The following is a 15,052-nucleotide window of genomic DNA, read 5'->3' on the forward strand; positions in this document are numbered from 1 at the left end:
TTTATTTATTTAAGATTTTTTTATATACCGCACCCTACAAATAATGTTGATTGGGGTGGTTTACAATATAACATTCACAATGTTAGATAATAAAACTACTTGGGACAATTAAAACAATAATAAAATCATCAAAGTAACAACGTAAAATATACAATTAAACATTTACAGAAAAAACTAGAGCTTTATAAATACTAATAACTGCTCTGTGACTGTGCAGTGCTGTGTCCGCTGACTGCTTTATAAGTAAGAGGTCATTTTATTTGAGAACAGACAGTTTCAATATAATTGCTGTTTGAGTGTGCTGGGATCTGGATGTTACTTCTGATGGGAGCAGAGAGACAGCTCAGCAGTGAGCCATTGAGGCTGAATGGAAGAGCAGGGTGAATCTTCAGCACTTCATTTTAGTTGGAATGTGGGGCAGGAATGTCTCTGCTGGGCAAATTTTCTAGGACAAGGTGAGCTGGAAATAGACTGTCAGGCTGGCTGTGATACTAGGACAATAACAAATGCAAGCACGTGCAGTTATTGAGCAAGATTTAGGGACCCAAGAAAGAGTGTGTACACAGTGAATGTGTGTGTGCAGTGTGTATAAATCTGTACATGCTGTGTATATATTATGAATATGTATAGTATGTGAGTGTGCATGTTGAATGTGTATGTGCAGTGTGTATGAATCTGTACATGCTGTGTATATATTATGAATATGTATAGTATGTGAGTGTGTACACAGTGAATGTGAGTGCAGTATGTATGAATTTGTACATGCTGTGTATATATTATGAATATGTATAATATGTGAGTGTGTACACAGTGAATGTGTGTGTGCAGTGTGTATAAATCTGTACATGCTGTGTATATATTATGAATATGTATAATATGTGAGTGTGTACACAGTGAATGTGTGTGTGCAGTGTGTATAAATCTGTACATGCTGTGTATATATTATGAATATGTATAGTATATGAGTGTGTACACAGTGAATGTGTATATGCAGTGTGTATGAATTTGTATATGCTGTCTATATATTATGAATGTTAGTGTGTACACAGTGAATGTGTGTGTGCAGTGTGTATGAATTTGTACATGCTGTGTATATATTATGAATATGTATAGTATGTGAGTGTGTACACAGTGAATGTGTATGTGCAGTGTGTATGAATTTGTACATGCTGTGTATATATTATGAATATGTATAGTATGTGAATGTGTGAGTGCAGTGTGTATGAATTTGTACATGCTGTGTATATATATTATGAATGTTAGTGTGTACACAGTGAATGTGTGAATGCAGTGTGTATCAATCTGTACATACTGTGTATATATTATGAATGTTAGTGTGTGCACAGTGAATGTGTGAGTGCAGTGTGTATGAATTTGTATATGCTGTCTATATATTATGAATGTTAGTGTGTACACAGTGAATGTGTATGTGCAGTGTGTATCAATCTGTACATGCTGTGTATATATTTTGAATGTGCGTGTAGTATGTGAGTGTATTCTATGGGTTGAATCTTTACACCTACGTGCAGTGCACATAAATGTACACATGTAACACGACTTTGTGCATACTGGGAAGAGGCATTCTTGGTGGGAGGGGAATTGGGATTTAAAAATGTACTTTTGTAGTTGTGTGTCAAAGTTCACCTACACAAGTTATGGCCTCGATAGAACAGGGGTATCTTTGTGCGATGAGTTTGTGTGGGCAACAGGACACTTGTGTGCAAATTTTCAAAGCGAATGTATACACATTTGCTCTGAAAATTCAGGATAAAGTCTGCATCCATGCACAGTTATAAAATTATACCATCTAGGGGTATTTTCACAAGCCATTTCCACAGGTAAAACAATGAAGTACCTGCGGAAAGGGCTCTTACAATATTGGCTGCCTATGTGGGAAAAAGTGTGTGCCTAGAGCCTGTCTGTGCGCAGTGAGCACTTTCATATGTACTTCTTTATTTAAAAAAAAGAATGTGCTTGGTTTTCCTCAAAAACCTATCCACACCAAAGAGCAGGTAGCTTTTGTGCTCATGCACATTCCCTTTGAAAAACGACCGAATGTGTAGGTAGTGTATATTTGACATTACTTATATACCGCCTAAATAAAGCTAGGCATTTTACAATTCAAACGTACATAATTATATGGTAAGAATACAGATAAAACACAAAATACAATAAAGACATAGAATTTAAATAATAAAAACAAACTACCCTCCATGAAAATAAAATAATAAAGGACACCTTTGAGGAGGAACTAGAGACATAGTCATCTCGTCCTGTAAATATGAATTCAAGTATCTGAGATTACATATTTAAACGCCTGTTTGAATCACCAGGTCTGAATACTTTTCTGTCAGATAAAAGTCTCAATGTATCAGACATACGGGCTGATACAGTACAGTGCGCGCTGATGGAGCGCACTGTTAACCCGCCATTGGACGCGCGTTTTTGACGCGCTAGCGTTACCCCTTATTCAGTAAGGGGCCGAAAACACACGTCCAACCCGCTGAACCTAATAGCGCCCGCAACATGCAAATGCATGTTGATGGCCCTATTAGGTATTCCCGCGCGATTCAGAAAACAAAATGTGCAGCCAAGCCAAAGGTAGGCGCTAATTTCTTCAGGCACCGGGAAAGTGCACAGGAAAGCAGTAAAAACTGCTTTTCTGTGCACCCTCCGACTTAATATCATGGCGATATTAAGTTGGAGGTCCCAAAAGTTTCGAAAAGTAAAAAAAGAAAAAAAAATTTGAAGTCGGCCCGTGGCTGTCGGGTCGAAAACCGGACGCTCAATTTTGCCGGCGTCTGTTTCCGAGCCCATGGCTGTCAGCGGGCTCGAGAACCGACGCTGGCAAAATTGAGCATCGGCTGTCAAACCCGCTGACAGCTGCCGCTCCGGTCCAAAAGGAGGCGCTAGGGACGCACTAGTGTCCCTAGCGCCTTCTTTTGCCTGTTTTTACTGCCGGGCCTCATCTGAATAGAGAATCGCGCGCACAGGAGAGCGGCCTGTGTACGCGCCGGGAGAGCGGGCGTTCACCCGCTCTCCCGCGGACTTTACTGTATCGGCCCGTTAGTTCCTTAAAATGGGTCCTGCCACTGAAATCGCTCTATCCTTACTTCGCTTAAGTGAGCTTGCCTGAATAGTAGGGATACTCAGTCCTTTGTTAGCTGAGCGTTGAGGTCTATGTACGTGAGTCTAGAACCTAACCAAAAAGAATTGTTCCTGAAAATTGTTATGAATGATTGTATATGTGCGGATACACTCAATGAAATGGTGTATGAATTTGTACATGCTGTATACATTGTGTGTGTGGCATGGATGAGTTTTTACTCTATGAAAGTGTGCAATGTGTGTGAATTTGTACACTGTATATACTGAGAGGTAAATTTTCAAAAGATGTGTGCGCAAAATGGTATATACGCCAGTATATGCTACTTTAAAAACAGCAACATATGCACATAAATCAGAGGGTGGCGAGTAAATTTGCATATGTAAAAAAGGAGCAGGGCGGGCCAACATTTAAGCGCACAAATTGCTTTTTTATAACCGCCAAAGTGACACACGTAAGTCTTTTATTTGCACAGCATCTGGTGTAAGTGGTCGTAAACTTCTTAAAAGTGAAATATTGAATGGGTGGAGGGTCTTGGTGAAATGGGGGGACTTTAGGCTGAAGAGTCAGGAGGGGCTTCAGAAAGTACAGATGGACTGGGTGAACTGGCAGACCAATTGATAAACCTGGTCATTTCGTTGCTGTGCGCATGTTATGAAATCCCCTGTCTAAATAACATGAGTAAAATCTGCTCACATAGTCTTTTAAATTTGAAGTACACATATGCATACACTTATCTGGCTAAATTCCGACTTACCCAGCTAAATAACGCCCTTGCTGTTACTTAGATGGTGAAATTTCAATTTATCCTGTATAAATAATGCTTTTTATTTTTTTTTTAGACTTTTACGGCTATCTTACCTATCCAGATAAGTCCAAAAAAGTGCTACTTAGATGGACACTAGCAAAGTGCCGCTATTTAGCCACATAAATCAGAACTTATCTTGATAAGTGCTTCCGCTTTTCCGGAGAAGTCCAAACTTACATAGCTGGTGGTTTTTACATGTTTGCGTGCATATCTACTTGTATTTTATAAGCTGCGCATATCATTTGTTCGCAGATTAGAAAACATAGTGGTAAATTTGCATGTGCCCAAACGCACGTGCATACGGGCACACGCAAGCAGTTTTGAAAGTTACCCTTCTTGTGCGTTCTTGCATATGAGATTTTGCACTCTGAAGGTGTGTGCAATGTGTGTGCATTTGGACATGCTGTATACGCTGCGTGCATAGTGTATATTAATTTCTGAATTATTGAAGGTACATACATATGTGTGCAAACCCTCCCCCCATCTCTCCTTTTCATCCTTTCGAGAGAGGATTTCTGAAAATCAAGGTAACCGTGGTGGGGCCACTTGGCAATAGTGATCCTAACCTGGTAAAATAGATAAAGAGTGCACAACAGGTGTGGACATTGTTTAACAATGCAAATGCATGGAATACATCTTAGAAGTGCAGACCAGATTTATGTCACGCATTAAAAAAGATGGAAAGAAGGCCAAACGAATGCTGGCAAGGTTAAAAGATGAGGTGAAAGAGGCTATTTTAGCCAAAAGAACTTCCTTTTAACAATTGGAAGAAAGATCCATCTGAAGAAAATAGGAAAAAGCATAAGCAATGGCAAGTTGAATGTAAAACATTGATAAGACAGGCTAAGAGAGAATTTGAAATGAAGTTGGTTGTAGAGGCAAAAACTCATAATAAAAACTTTTAAAAATATATCTGAAGCAGGAAGTCTGCAAGGGAGTCGGATCATTTAGGTAATATAGAGGTTAAAGGGGCACTTAGGGAAGACTAAACAATTCTTTGCGTCGGTGTCTACTGAAGAGAATGTTTGAGAGATACCCGTTCCAGAAAAGGTTTTCAAAGGTGACTATTCAGATGAACCGAACCAAATCACGGTGAACCTAGAAGATGTGGTAGGCCTGATTGACAAACTGAAGAGTAGCAAATCACCTGGACCGGATGGTATACACCCCAGGGTTCTGAAATAACTCAAAAATTAAATTTCAGATCTAATACAATTAATTTGTAACCTATTATTAAAATCATTCATTGTATCTGAAGATTGGAGAGTGGCCACTGTAACCCCAATATTTAAAAAGGGCTCCAGGGGCGATCCGGGAAACTTCAGACCAGTGAGCCTGACTTCAGTGCCAGGAAAAATCATGGAAACTATTCTAAAGATCAAAATCACAGAACATATAGAAAGACATGGTTTAATGTAACACAGCAAGGGAAGTCTTGCCTAACAAATCTGCTTCATTTTTGTGATGGGGTTAATAAACATGCGGATAAAGGTGAACCTGTAGATGTGGTGTATTTGGATTTTCAGAAGGTGTTTGACAAAGTCCTTCATGAGAGGCTTCTAAGAAAAGTAAAAAGTCATGGGATAGGTGGCGATGTCCTTTTGTGGATTACAAACTGGTTAAAAGACAGGAAACAGAGAGTAGGATTAAATGGACAATTTTCTCAGTGGAAGGGAGTGGACAGTGGAGTGCCTCAGGGATCTGTATTGGGACCCTTACTTTTCAATATATTTATAAATGATCTGGAAAGGAATACGACAAGTGAGGTAATCAAATTTGCAGATGATACAAAAATTATTCAGAGTAGTTAAATCACAAGCGGATTGTGATAAATTGCAAGAAGACCTTGTGAGACTGGAAGATTGGGCATCCAAATGGCAGATGAAATTTAATGTGGATAAGTGCAAGGTGTTGCATATAGGGAAAAATAACCCTTGCTGTAGTTGCGTGATGTTAGGTTCCATATTAGGAGCTACCAGCCAGGAAAAAGATTTAGGCGTCATAGTGGATAACACATTGAAATCGTCAGCTCAGTGTGCTGCAGCAGTCAAAAAACAAACATGTTAGGAATTATTAGGAAGGGAATGGAGAATATCATAATGTCTCTGTATTGCTCAATGGTGAGACCTGTGTACAATTCTGCTCGCCACATCTCTGAATAGATATAGGTAAGATGGAGAAGGTACAGAGAAGGGCGACTAAAATGATAAACGGGATGGAATGGCTCCCCTATGAGAGGCGAAAGAGGTTAGGACTGTTCAGCTTGGAAAAGAGACAGCTGGGGGGGGGGGGTAATGCTAGAGGTCTATAAAATCATGAGAGGTCTAGAACGGGTAGATGTGAATTGGTTATTTACTCTTTCAGATAATACAAGGACTAGGGGGGCACTTCCATGAAGTTAGCAAGTAGCACATTTAAAACTAATCAGAGAAAATTCTTTTTCACTCAACGCACAATTGAGCCTTGGAATTCATTGCCAGAGGATGTGGGTCTAAAAAAGATTTGGACAAGTTCCTGGTGGAGAAGTCCATAAACTGCTATTAATCAATAGGGAATTGCCACTGCTATTGCTGGCATTAGTAGCATGGGATCTACTTAATGTTTGGGTACTTGCCAGGTACTTGTATCCTGCATTGACCACTGTGGGAAACAGGATGCTGGGCTTGATTGTCCCTTAGTCTGACCTAGTATGGCAACTTCTTAAGGTTGTACATTTATGGAAAACTGTCCTGCTGCCAAAATCCAATCTAAAGGGGTTTCTTGGGGGTAGCTGAGTCGCAACTGACCTATTTGATTTCAGGGAGTTCCTGAACAAGAAAATCTTAGTCTTCCTTCTTCTGCTGCTGCTGTTCTCTCTGTGCTGCCATGTTTTGCTTGTGTAGTGATGATTAACACATCTCAGGAATGACCTCTGAACCATTGCTCAGGCCTGTATGCTTTGTGGCAGTGTCTGTAAAGTTACACAGGGGTATGAAAGATGTAGTGAGTGTGTGCGCACCCTAGGTATGAGACCCTAGAGTTCCTGCTCTCCCTTTCTAACTGGCATGTGCGTCCTCTCCCCTTCTATCCGGGACCTGTTTTCATCTCCTTTCTTACCAGTGCTTGCCAAGATGTGCGTCCTTTTCCTTTCTATCTGTAACCTGTGTACTCTCCCTTTCTATCCAATGCATGCATCCTCTCCCTTTCTATTTGGGACATGCGTCTTCTCCCCTTGTATTTGGGATACGTGTCCTCTCCCTTTCTATCCAGGACACGTGTCCTCTTCCTTTCTATCCAGGACACGTGTCCTCTTCCTTTCTATCCAGGACACGTGTCCTCTTCCTTTCTATCCAGGACACGTGTCCTCTTCCTTTCTATCCAGGACGCATGTCCTCTCCCCTTCTATCCGGTGCAGGTAACCTCTCCCTTTCTAACTGGAGTATGCATCCTCTCCCCTTCTATTTGGGACGTGCATCCGCTCCCCTTCTATTTGGGATGTGTGTTCTCTCCCTTTCTGTACAGGTCCCGTGTCCACTCCCTTTCTGTCCAACACATGCGTCCTCTCCCCTTCTTTCTGGAATTTGCGTTCTCTCCCTTTCTAACCAGGACGTGCATTCTCTCCCTTTCTGTACAGGTCCTGTGTCCACTCCCTTTCTAACCAGTGCTTGCGTCCTCTCCATTTGCATCTGGAACCTGTGTACGCTCCCTTTCTGTCCAACGCATGCGTCCTCTCCCCTTCTTTCTGGAATTCGCGTCCTCTCCCTTTTTAACCTGGACGTCCAGTCTCTCCCTTTCTGTTCAGATCCCGTGTCCACTCCCTTTCTAACCAGTGCTTGTGTCCTCTCCATTTGCTTCTGGAACCTGTGTACACTCCCTTTCTGTCTAATGCATGCGTCCTCTCCCCTTCTTTCCGGCATTCGCGTCCTCTCCCTTTCTAACCGGGACGTGCGGCATCATCCCACTTTGTCCCTCTGCTTCATCTTCTCTTCTGCTGTTTGTCCCCTTGTTTAGATCTCCTTTCTAACTCTGTTTTCTTTTTCCCATTCCCCAGGTGCGCCTGTCTCCATGGTCTCCTCACTCCTGCCTGTCCTGTCCTGCTGCTCTCTGACTTTTGCCTATTGATTCCTGCTTTTCACCACGCCTCAGCACAGTTTCCTGTTCCCTGCCCCAGCTGGTCCTGTGATGCAGCAGTTCCTCCATATTCCTAAAAATGCCCCAGAGTCCTGTGTCAAGCGACGAGGAGAGAAGGAGCATCCTCGAATACCCTGGGGGGGAGTCGGACTCAGACAGCTCCAGAGAGGAGATGGCCCGTGGCGGGAAGAGCAATCCCACATCTGCCATGTGCAAAGCAGGTGGTAACCCTCCGTCCTCTGCGGCTGCCCATAGGATAAAGGAGAGGTCCTTGTCAGTCCCTGATGACTCCAGTTTCAGTATGATGGTCTTCCGCATCGGGATTCCCGACCTGCATCAGACAGTAAGCACATCATATTCTCTCTCTGTGTCAATGGGTTGCTGACTCCTGCTGCTATTTCTATTGCTTAGGGTATCTGTGGGTATCAATCTTAGCAGGTGTTAGCATTAATTCAGCACCCCAGCAGGAGGTAGACTAGAGGATGGAGCATGAGTGCTGCGTGCTTATTGCCCCTGCAGTCCCAATCTCTCCCAGCAGGAGGAGCTGTAGAGAATGGTGCAGGAGCGCTGGGGAATCACAGCTCCTGCAGTTCCAGCCTCTCCCAGCAGGAGGCGCTGTAGGGAATGGTGCAGGAGCACTGGGTGTGGGGGAGTCACAGCTCCTGCAGTCCCAGCCTCTCCCAGCAGGAGGCGCTGTAGGGAATGGTGCAGGAGCACTGGGTGTGGGGGAGTCACAGCTCCTGCAGTCCCAGCCTCTCCCAGCAGGAGGTGCTGTAGGGAATGGTGCAGGAGCACTGGGTGTGGGGGAGTCACAGCTCCTGCAGTCCCAGCCTCTCCCAGCAGGAGGCGCTGTAGGGAATGGTGCAGGAGCGCTGGGTGTGAGGGAGTCACAGCTCCTGCAGTCTCAGGCTCTCCCAGCAGGAGGCGCTGTAGGGAATGGTGCAGGAGTGCAGGGTGTGGAGAGCTCACAGCTCCTGCAGTCCCAGCCTCTCCCAGCAGGAGGCGCTGTAGGGAATGGTGCAGGAGTGCAGGGTGTGGAGAGCTCACAGCTCCTGCAGTCCCATCGTCTCTGGCAGGAGGCGCTGAAGGAAATGATGCAGGGATGCTATGTGTAGGATGGAATTCACAGCTCCTGCAGTCCCAGCGTCTCCAGCAGGAGGCACTGTAGGGAATGGGGGGGGCCTATGTGCCTGTAGCCTCAGCCCCCTGTTGGTAGATGAGGTAGGTTGGTAGCAGGGTCACATTCTGCTTTTCAGGCCCTTCAAAGAGGATTATGTTGATCCTTTCCTTTGGAAACATTACTCAGCTGGGCTTGCTCTTGGCAGTGTCCTGGCCCTTTAAGAGGCCTAGCCTTCTGGGTCTCTTTGAAGTCTCTAGGTGATGTTTAGGGAGGGGAGAGCATGGGGGATTGGGGAAAAGGGTCCCAGATGTTGCTATGGGAACAGGTACTATGGAAACCCAGCTGTCCTCTCCCCAGTAGCAGGCTGCTGATTGCATGTGACACATGGGCTCCATGTGCATGCCGCGTGTACACTTGTTAACTGGCTCCATATTTTCAGGGTGCTTTGATCCAGTCCTGGTTTTCCCCCACTGCATGCAGGACTTGTAGTTCTGATGTCCTTATCGCAATCCCTAAGAAAAGCAGGACTACAAATCCCCTCCATGCAGTGGGGTGAGCCCAGGACAGATCGGCTTGTCTTGATAATCCAGCACTGTGGCTTTTCCTCAGGACATTGTGGACAGTTTGATCCAGCCCTGCTTTGGTTCCAGTGCATGCAGGGAAATGTAGTTCCAACTTTTTATAGGTAAAGCTGCACTAAGACAGAACCAGGACTGGCTCAGCTTGTTTGGGCACCCCTAGGTGCTGCACGTATGTACATTGTGTGTGCGCCGAATGTCTGCCTCATATACATTGTGCTGCATATATATTTGTAGGTCTTTCCATGTAATTTTGTGTGTTGTGTGATGGGACACGGAGTTAACCTTGGGTAGTCCTGGGTGTGGGCTGAGCACTACTTTTGGTTTATGGGCTGGGCACAAATGTGTTACATGCCAGTTAACCAATAATACATGTTTAATTCTCACCCTGGGCTCCCTAGATTTTGGTTTGTAAAAAATTATTTTTAATGACAATATTAAGAGGTGCATGGGGCCATCCTGAAATACTCTGAGGTGCTCCCGTCTCCAGGAGGTGCCCCCTGCCTCCTTGGTGCCCTTCTGAAATGTCTGAGCTGCCCCTACCTCCATGTTACCTCCCTGAAATGCCCTGAGGAGCATCTGGCTTCCATGGTGCCCTCCTGGGATGCCTCAAGGTTACCACCTTGTCTCCATGAATCACCTCAATTAGGCTATCTCACTGAGATACCTCGAGGTGACTGCTGCTTCTGGAAAATGCCCTGAATATATTGTTTTATGTGTTTTAGCCTCAGTCATAGTGAGGTGCCCCAGATATATTCTGTGTCACCTGTAATAGCCTCAGTCACAATGAGATGCCCCAGATACATTCTGTGTTATATACGATAGCCTAGCTGCTGTGAGATGCCCCGGTATATTTTGTATTATGTGTGATAGCCTCAGTCACAGTAAGGTATCCCAGAAATATTCTGCATTATGTGTGATAGCCTCAATCGCAGGGAGGTGCCCTAATTAAAATTTTTGTTAGATGTGATAACCTCAGGCGTAGTGAGGTGCCCCTCATATATTCTGTGTTACATGTGGTAACCTCAGTCACAGTGAAATGTCTCAGATGTATCTCTGTTACGTGTGATAACCTCAGTCGCAGTGAGGTAGCCTGGATATATTCTTTTTTATGTGTGATAGCCTCAGTCACAGTAAGGAGTCTCGGATATACAGTATTCTGTGTTACATGTGGTAGCTTTAGTCACAATGAGATGCCCCGGATATATCCATTACGTGTGATGGCCTCAGTTGCAGTGAGGTACCCCAGATATATTTTGTGTTACATGTGATAGCTTCGGTCACAGTGAGGTGCCTGTATGATAGCCTCATTCCCAGTAAGGAGTCTGATATATTCTGTGTTGTGTGATAGTCTCAGTGAGGTGACACTGATATATTTAGTTTATTAAAGTCTCGTAAATCGCACCTATAGTAGGCTGGCTGTGCTAAGTAGTCACATAAAATACAACCATAAAAATACAAACCAAACATGCAGCTCTTGGAGACAGCGAGGTGCCATGGGCACGGGGAGGACAATGTTGACAGCTGTTTACCTGGGTGACATCGTCTGGCTGAGAATTGCCCTCCTCAGGCTGGCTGCCAGTACTCAATGACTTCCATAGTATATGAGGAGGAGTTTCCAGAGGTTGGAGAGGCTATGAATATATCCTCCACCCCTCTCCTCCACCACCTGCACAAAAGAGCAGGTGCAGAGCATACAGGCACTTCTAACGTGCTTTCCTTACCTAAGTTTCCTGGGGAAACTATCCACCTTGTTTGTCTTTGAAAATTAGCATAAAGTATGTACACACAAAGTGCCTGCATACTTTTACATGAGTTATTTGAAACATTGCCATTCTGTATTATGCGTGATAGCCTCGGTCATATTCTGTGTTACATGTGATAGCGTTAGTCTCAGTGAGATGCCCTGGATATGTTCTGTGTTATGTGTGACAGCCTCAGTCACAGTGCCCCAGACATATTCTGTTATGTTTGATATCCTCATTTGCAGTAAGGTGTGTCAGATATATTCTGCATTACATGTGGTAGCCTCAGTCAGAGGTGCTCAAATATATTCGTGTGTTCTGTGTGATAGCCTCAGTCACAGTGAGGTGCCCTGGAGATGTTCTGTGTTGTGTTTTGATATTCTCAGTGAAGTGACACCAATATATTTTATTATTTAATAAAATCTCTTATATCCCATCTTTAGCAGGCCAGCGGTACTAAGTGGGTCACATATAAAAATATAAAACATATAATAAAAATGCAGCCCTCTATATTATAGCTGGGGAGACAGCGAGGTGCCATGGGCATGGGGAAGACAATGTGGAAAGCTGTTTGCCTGGGTGACATGGTCTGGCTGAGAATTGCCCTCTTTAGGACAACTAATAGTAAGCAGGGGCTTCCATATTATGGGAGGAGAGGGAAAGCAGCACATAGCTGTGAATATATCCCCCTTTTCCCTCCTCAGCCACCTGAGCAAAGGAGCAGGTGCTTCTAACATGGGTTTCTTACCTAGGTTTCCTGGAGAAATTACCCACCTTGTGTGTCTTTGAAAATTAGCATAAAGTGTGTATACTAAAAGTGCTTGCGTGTTTTACGTGAGCTATTTGAAACTTGTCTCCATTCTGTGTTGTGTGCTATATAGCCTTGGTTATATTCGGTGTTCTGTGCGGACAGCCTCTGTATCACTGAGGTGCCCGGGATATATTTTGCATTACTTGTGATAGCGTCAGTCACGGTGAGGTGCCGCCGATATATTTTGTGTAATGTGCAGTAGCCTCCATCTCACTGAGGTGCCCTGGATGTATTTTGTGTTAGGTTCAGTAGCCTCTGTCTTGCTGAGTTGTCCTGGATGTACTTTGTCTTATCTGTGGTAGCCTCAGTCTCACTGAGGAGCCATGGATGTAGTCTGTTACGTGCACTAGCCTGCCATGTACTAAAGTGTTTTATGTTACATTCTAACCCTTGTCTTTTGTAGAAATGTCTGCGGTTTAATCCCGATGCCACCATCTGGGTAGCGAAGCAGCAGATTTTGTGCACCCTGAATGAGAGCCTGAAGGACGTGCTGAATTATGGGCTCTTTCAGCCAGCCACCAACGGGCGTGATGCCAAGTTCCTGGATGAAGAGCGACTGCTCCGCGAGTACCCTCAGTCTTTTGAGAAGGGTGTCCCATATTTGGAGGTACCTGCCCCCCCCCCCCCCCCCCATTGTCTCTCTTGTCTGCCCCAAGAAGTCCTGTACCTGCCACATCCAGCTGAAACATGCCAGAATATCACAGCCCAGATAGGACCAGGCATTGCTTTCCTCCTCATTTCCTGACCTGCTCTCATAGTAACGGAGTAATGACGGCAGATAAAGACCAGATGGCCCATCCAGTCTGCCCAGCAAGCGGCTTATGGTAGTATCTGCCACTCCGTGCAGGATACCCCCATGTTTCTCGCAAGGGTGGTAACTGCCGCTCCGTGCAGTTCCCCCAAGCCTTATGCTAAGGGTAGTAATACTTACAATCAATCAAAACCAAGCAACTGTCAAACTCATAAATTATTGCTAGCAACCTTTTTCCTGGCTGAGGAGCCTTCTTGATAATTCAGACAATGCTGCTTGACGTTCTTTGCTTTGAGACTTGGCCATAGAAGCGTTTTCCCTTATGTCTGCATGTCCCACGTCAGTATCCTGGACTGTAGCAGTCAGGGCCCGTGTGAGTTGTTGTCTGTATCCAGTTCCCCTTCCCTCACTCCCGCCATGAAGGCTGTTGATTGAGGGTAGGAGTCCCCCCAAGCCTTATGTTAAGGGTGGTAAGTACCGCTCCATGCAGGTTGCCCCCATGCACCCTCTTCCTCATTTCCGTCCTCTCGCCGTTAGGGATCCCCACTGATTATCCCCTGCCCCTTTGAATTCCTTGACTGTTTTCTTCTTCACCACCAACTCCGGAAGGGCAGTCCAAGCATCCACCATCCTCTCCTGACGGCTCTGAGTTGTCCTCCCTGGGGTTTCATTTCATGATCCCGAGTTCTACTGTTTCCTTTCCGACAGAAAAGGTTTGAAGCTTGTGCATCCTTAAAACCTTTCAGGTATCTGAAGGGGTCTGCAGCACATCTCCCCTGCACATATTCAGATCCTTCAGCCTCTCCTCATATGTCTTCCGAAACAAACCACCCCACCTCTCCTTCCTCTCGCCCCTTTCTCTCTCTGCAGTTTCGTTACAAGACCAGAGTTTACAAACAGACCAATCTGGATGAGAAGCAGCTAGCCAAACTGCACACAAAGGTGTGAGGCTGTTGGAGCCTGACCATGTGTCATGTGGTATTGCATGCCGTGTTGTGCCATGCATGTTGTGGGTAGCTGTACCAGGCTGCACTGCCCTGCACCAAGCGGTATCATGCCATTCCATAATGTGCCAGGCTGTTTGAGGCTGCATCGTTCTGCAGCAGGTTGTGTAATGCCATGCCATACTGTGCCAGACAGTACAATATTATTACATGCTTTATCAGGCTGGGTCATGCTTTGATGTGTGTAAGGGGCATGCGAGAAAAAAGACCCTGGTGACTGAGTCAGCTGTATGGGTCTGCATCTGAGCTGGAGTCTCATTTTCCTGGTGGGGCAAGAGGTGGGGGGTGCATGTGAGAACAGAAGAGAAAGGAGGGAGACTGCGACACTGGGAGGGGAGACGGTGAGGGATCTTCACTCCTCCCGAGTTTCTTGGAGCTGTATTACCAGGACCACCATTCTGGGAGAAAAGTTCGCTGACCTGTTAGTGTCAGGGTTGTCAGTCAGTCGGTCACAGTTAAGAATTCCTGTGTCCAATAATTTTCAACCTGCAGTGCTAGGCAGTAGGTGCCGGTGGGGTAAATACGACACTTTTACAGAGCTGTGGTGGGTTCCAGTCAGTCTCCTTCAGGGGGTGTGAGTGAACATGGGGCATGCCAGCTCCTATGGGTGTCAGTGTCCCAGACTCCTGACTCTCCTGACCGGTGACTCCCACAGGCCAGTCTGAAGAAGTTCCTGGAGTATGTTCAGCACAGCGCCACGGACAAAGTGTCCAGACTACTGGACAAAGGACTGGACCCCAATTATCAGGATTCAGAGAGTGGAGGTGAGTGTGAGGGTGGGCAGCAGGCTAGGAGGTGTGTATTTATGGGGCAGGGGGATGGGAATGTAACCATGAGTAGGGGGAGGTAGGGGCTGGGAACTGAGATTTGTGAAAGGAGGGAGTTGGGTGGGGGGTTGGGGTTATAGGCACCAGCCCCATGGGTGTTGTGGGTAGTTGAGCCCCCCCCCCCAATTATCAGATCTGCCTCCCACATCATCTCTTCAATCTCTCAGACCTGCAGCAGCCGAGTGAAGAAGC

At 45.4% G+C, this 15,052-nt stretch overlaps 1 protein-coding gene across 1 annotated transcript in view; it reads left to right on the plus strand.

Moving 5' to 3' along the window:
• The window catches only part of SHANK1 (SH3 and multiple ankyrin repeat domains 1), a 129,110-nt gene that overhangs the window by 6,187 nt on the left and 107,871 nt on the right, over nucleotides 1-15,052 (plus strand). Inside the window, exons 2-5 of the mRNA XM_029585256.1 lie at nucleotides 7,945-8,367; nucleotides 12,682-12,885; nucleotides 13,900-13,971; nucleotides 14,689-14,797. Of these exons, the coding sequence (XP_029441116.1) occupies nucleotides 8,104-8,367; nucleotides 12,682-12,885; nucleotides 13,900-13,971; nucleotides 14,689-14,797 (649 nt within the window). The 5' untranslated portion in view covers nucleotides 7,945-8,103. The remainder of the gene's footprint in view (nucleotides 1-7,944; nucleotides 8,368-12,681; nucleotides 12,886-13,899; nucleotides 13,972-14,688; nucleotides 14,798-15,052) is intronic.

This window comes from Rhinatrema bivittatum, chromosome 19, assembly GCF_901001135.1.
Source record: "Rhinatrema bivittatum chromosome 19, aRhiBiv1.1, whole genome shotgun sequence".
In the NCBI taxonomy this organism is placed as follows: domain Eukaryota; kingdom Metazoa; phylum Chordata; class Amphibia; order Gymnophiona; family Rhinatrematidae; genus Rhinatrema; species Rhinatrema bivittatum.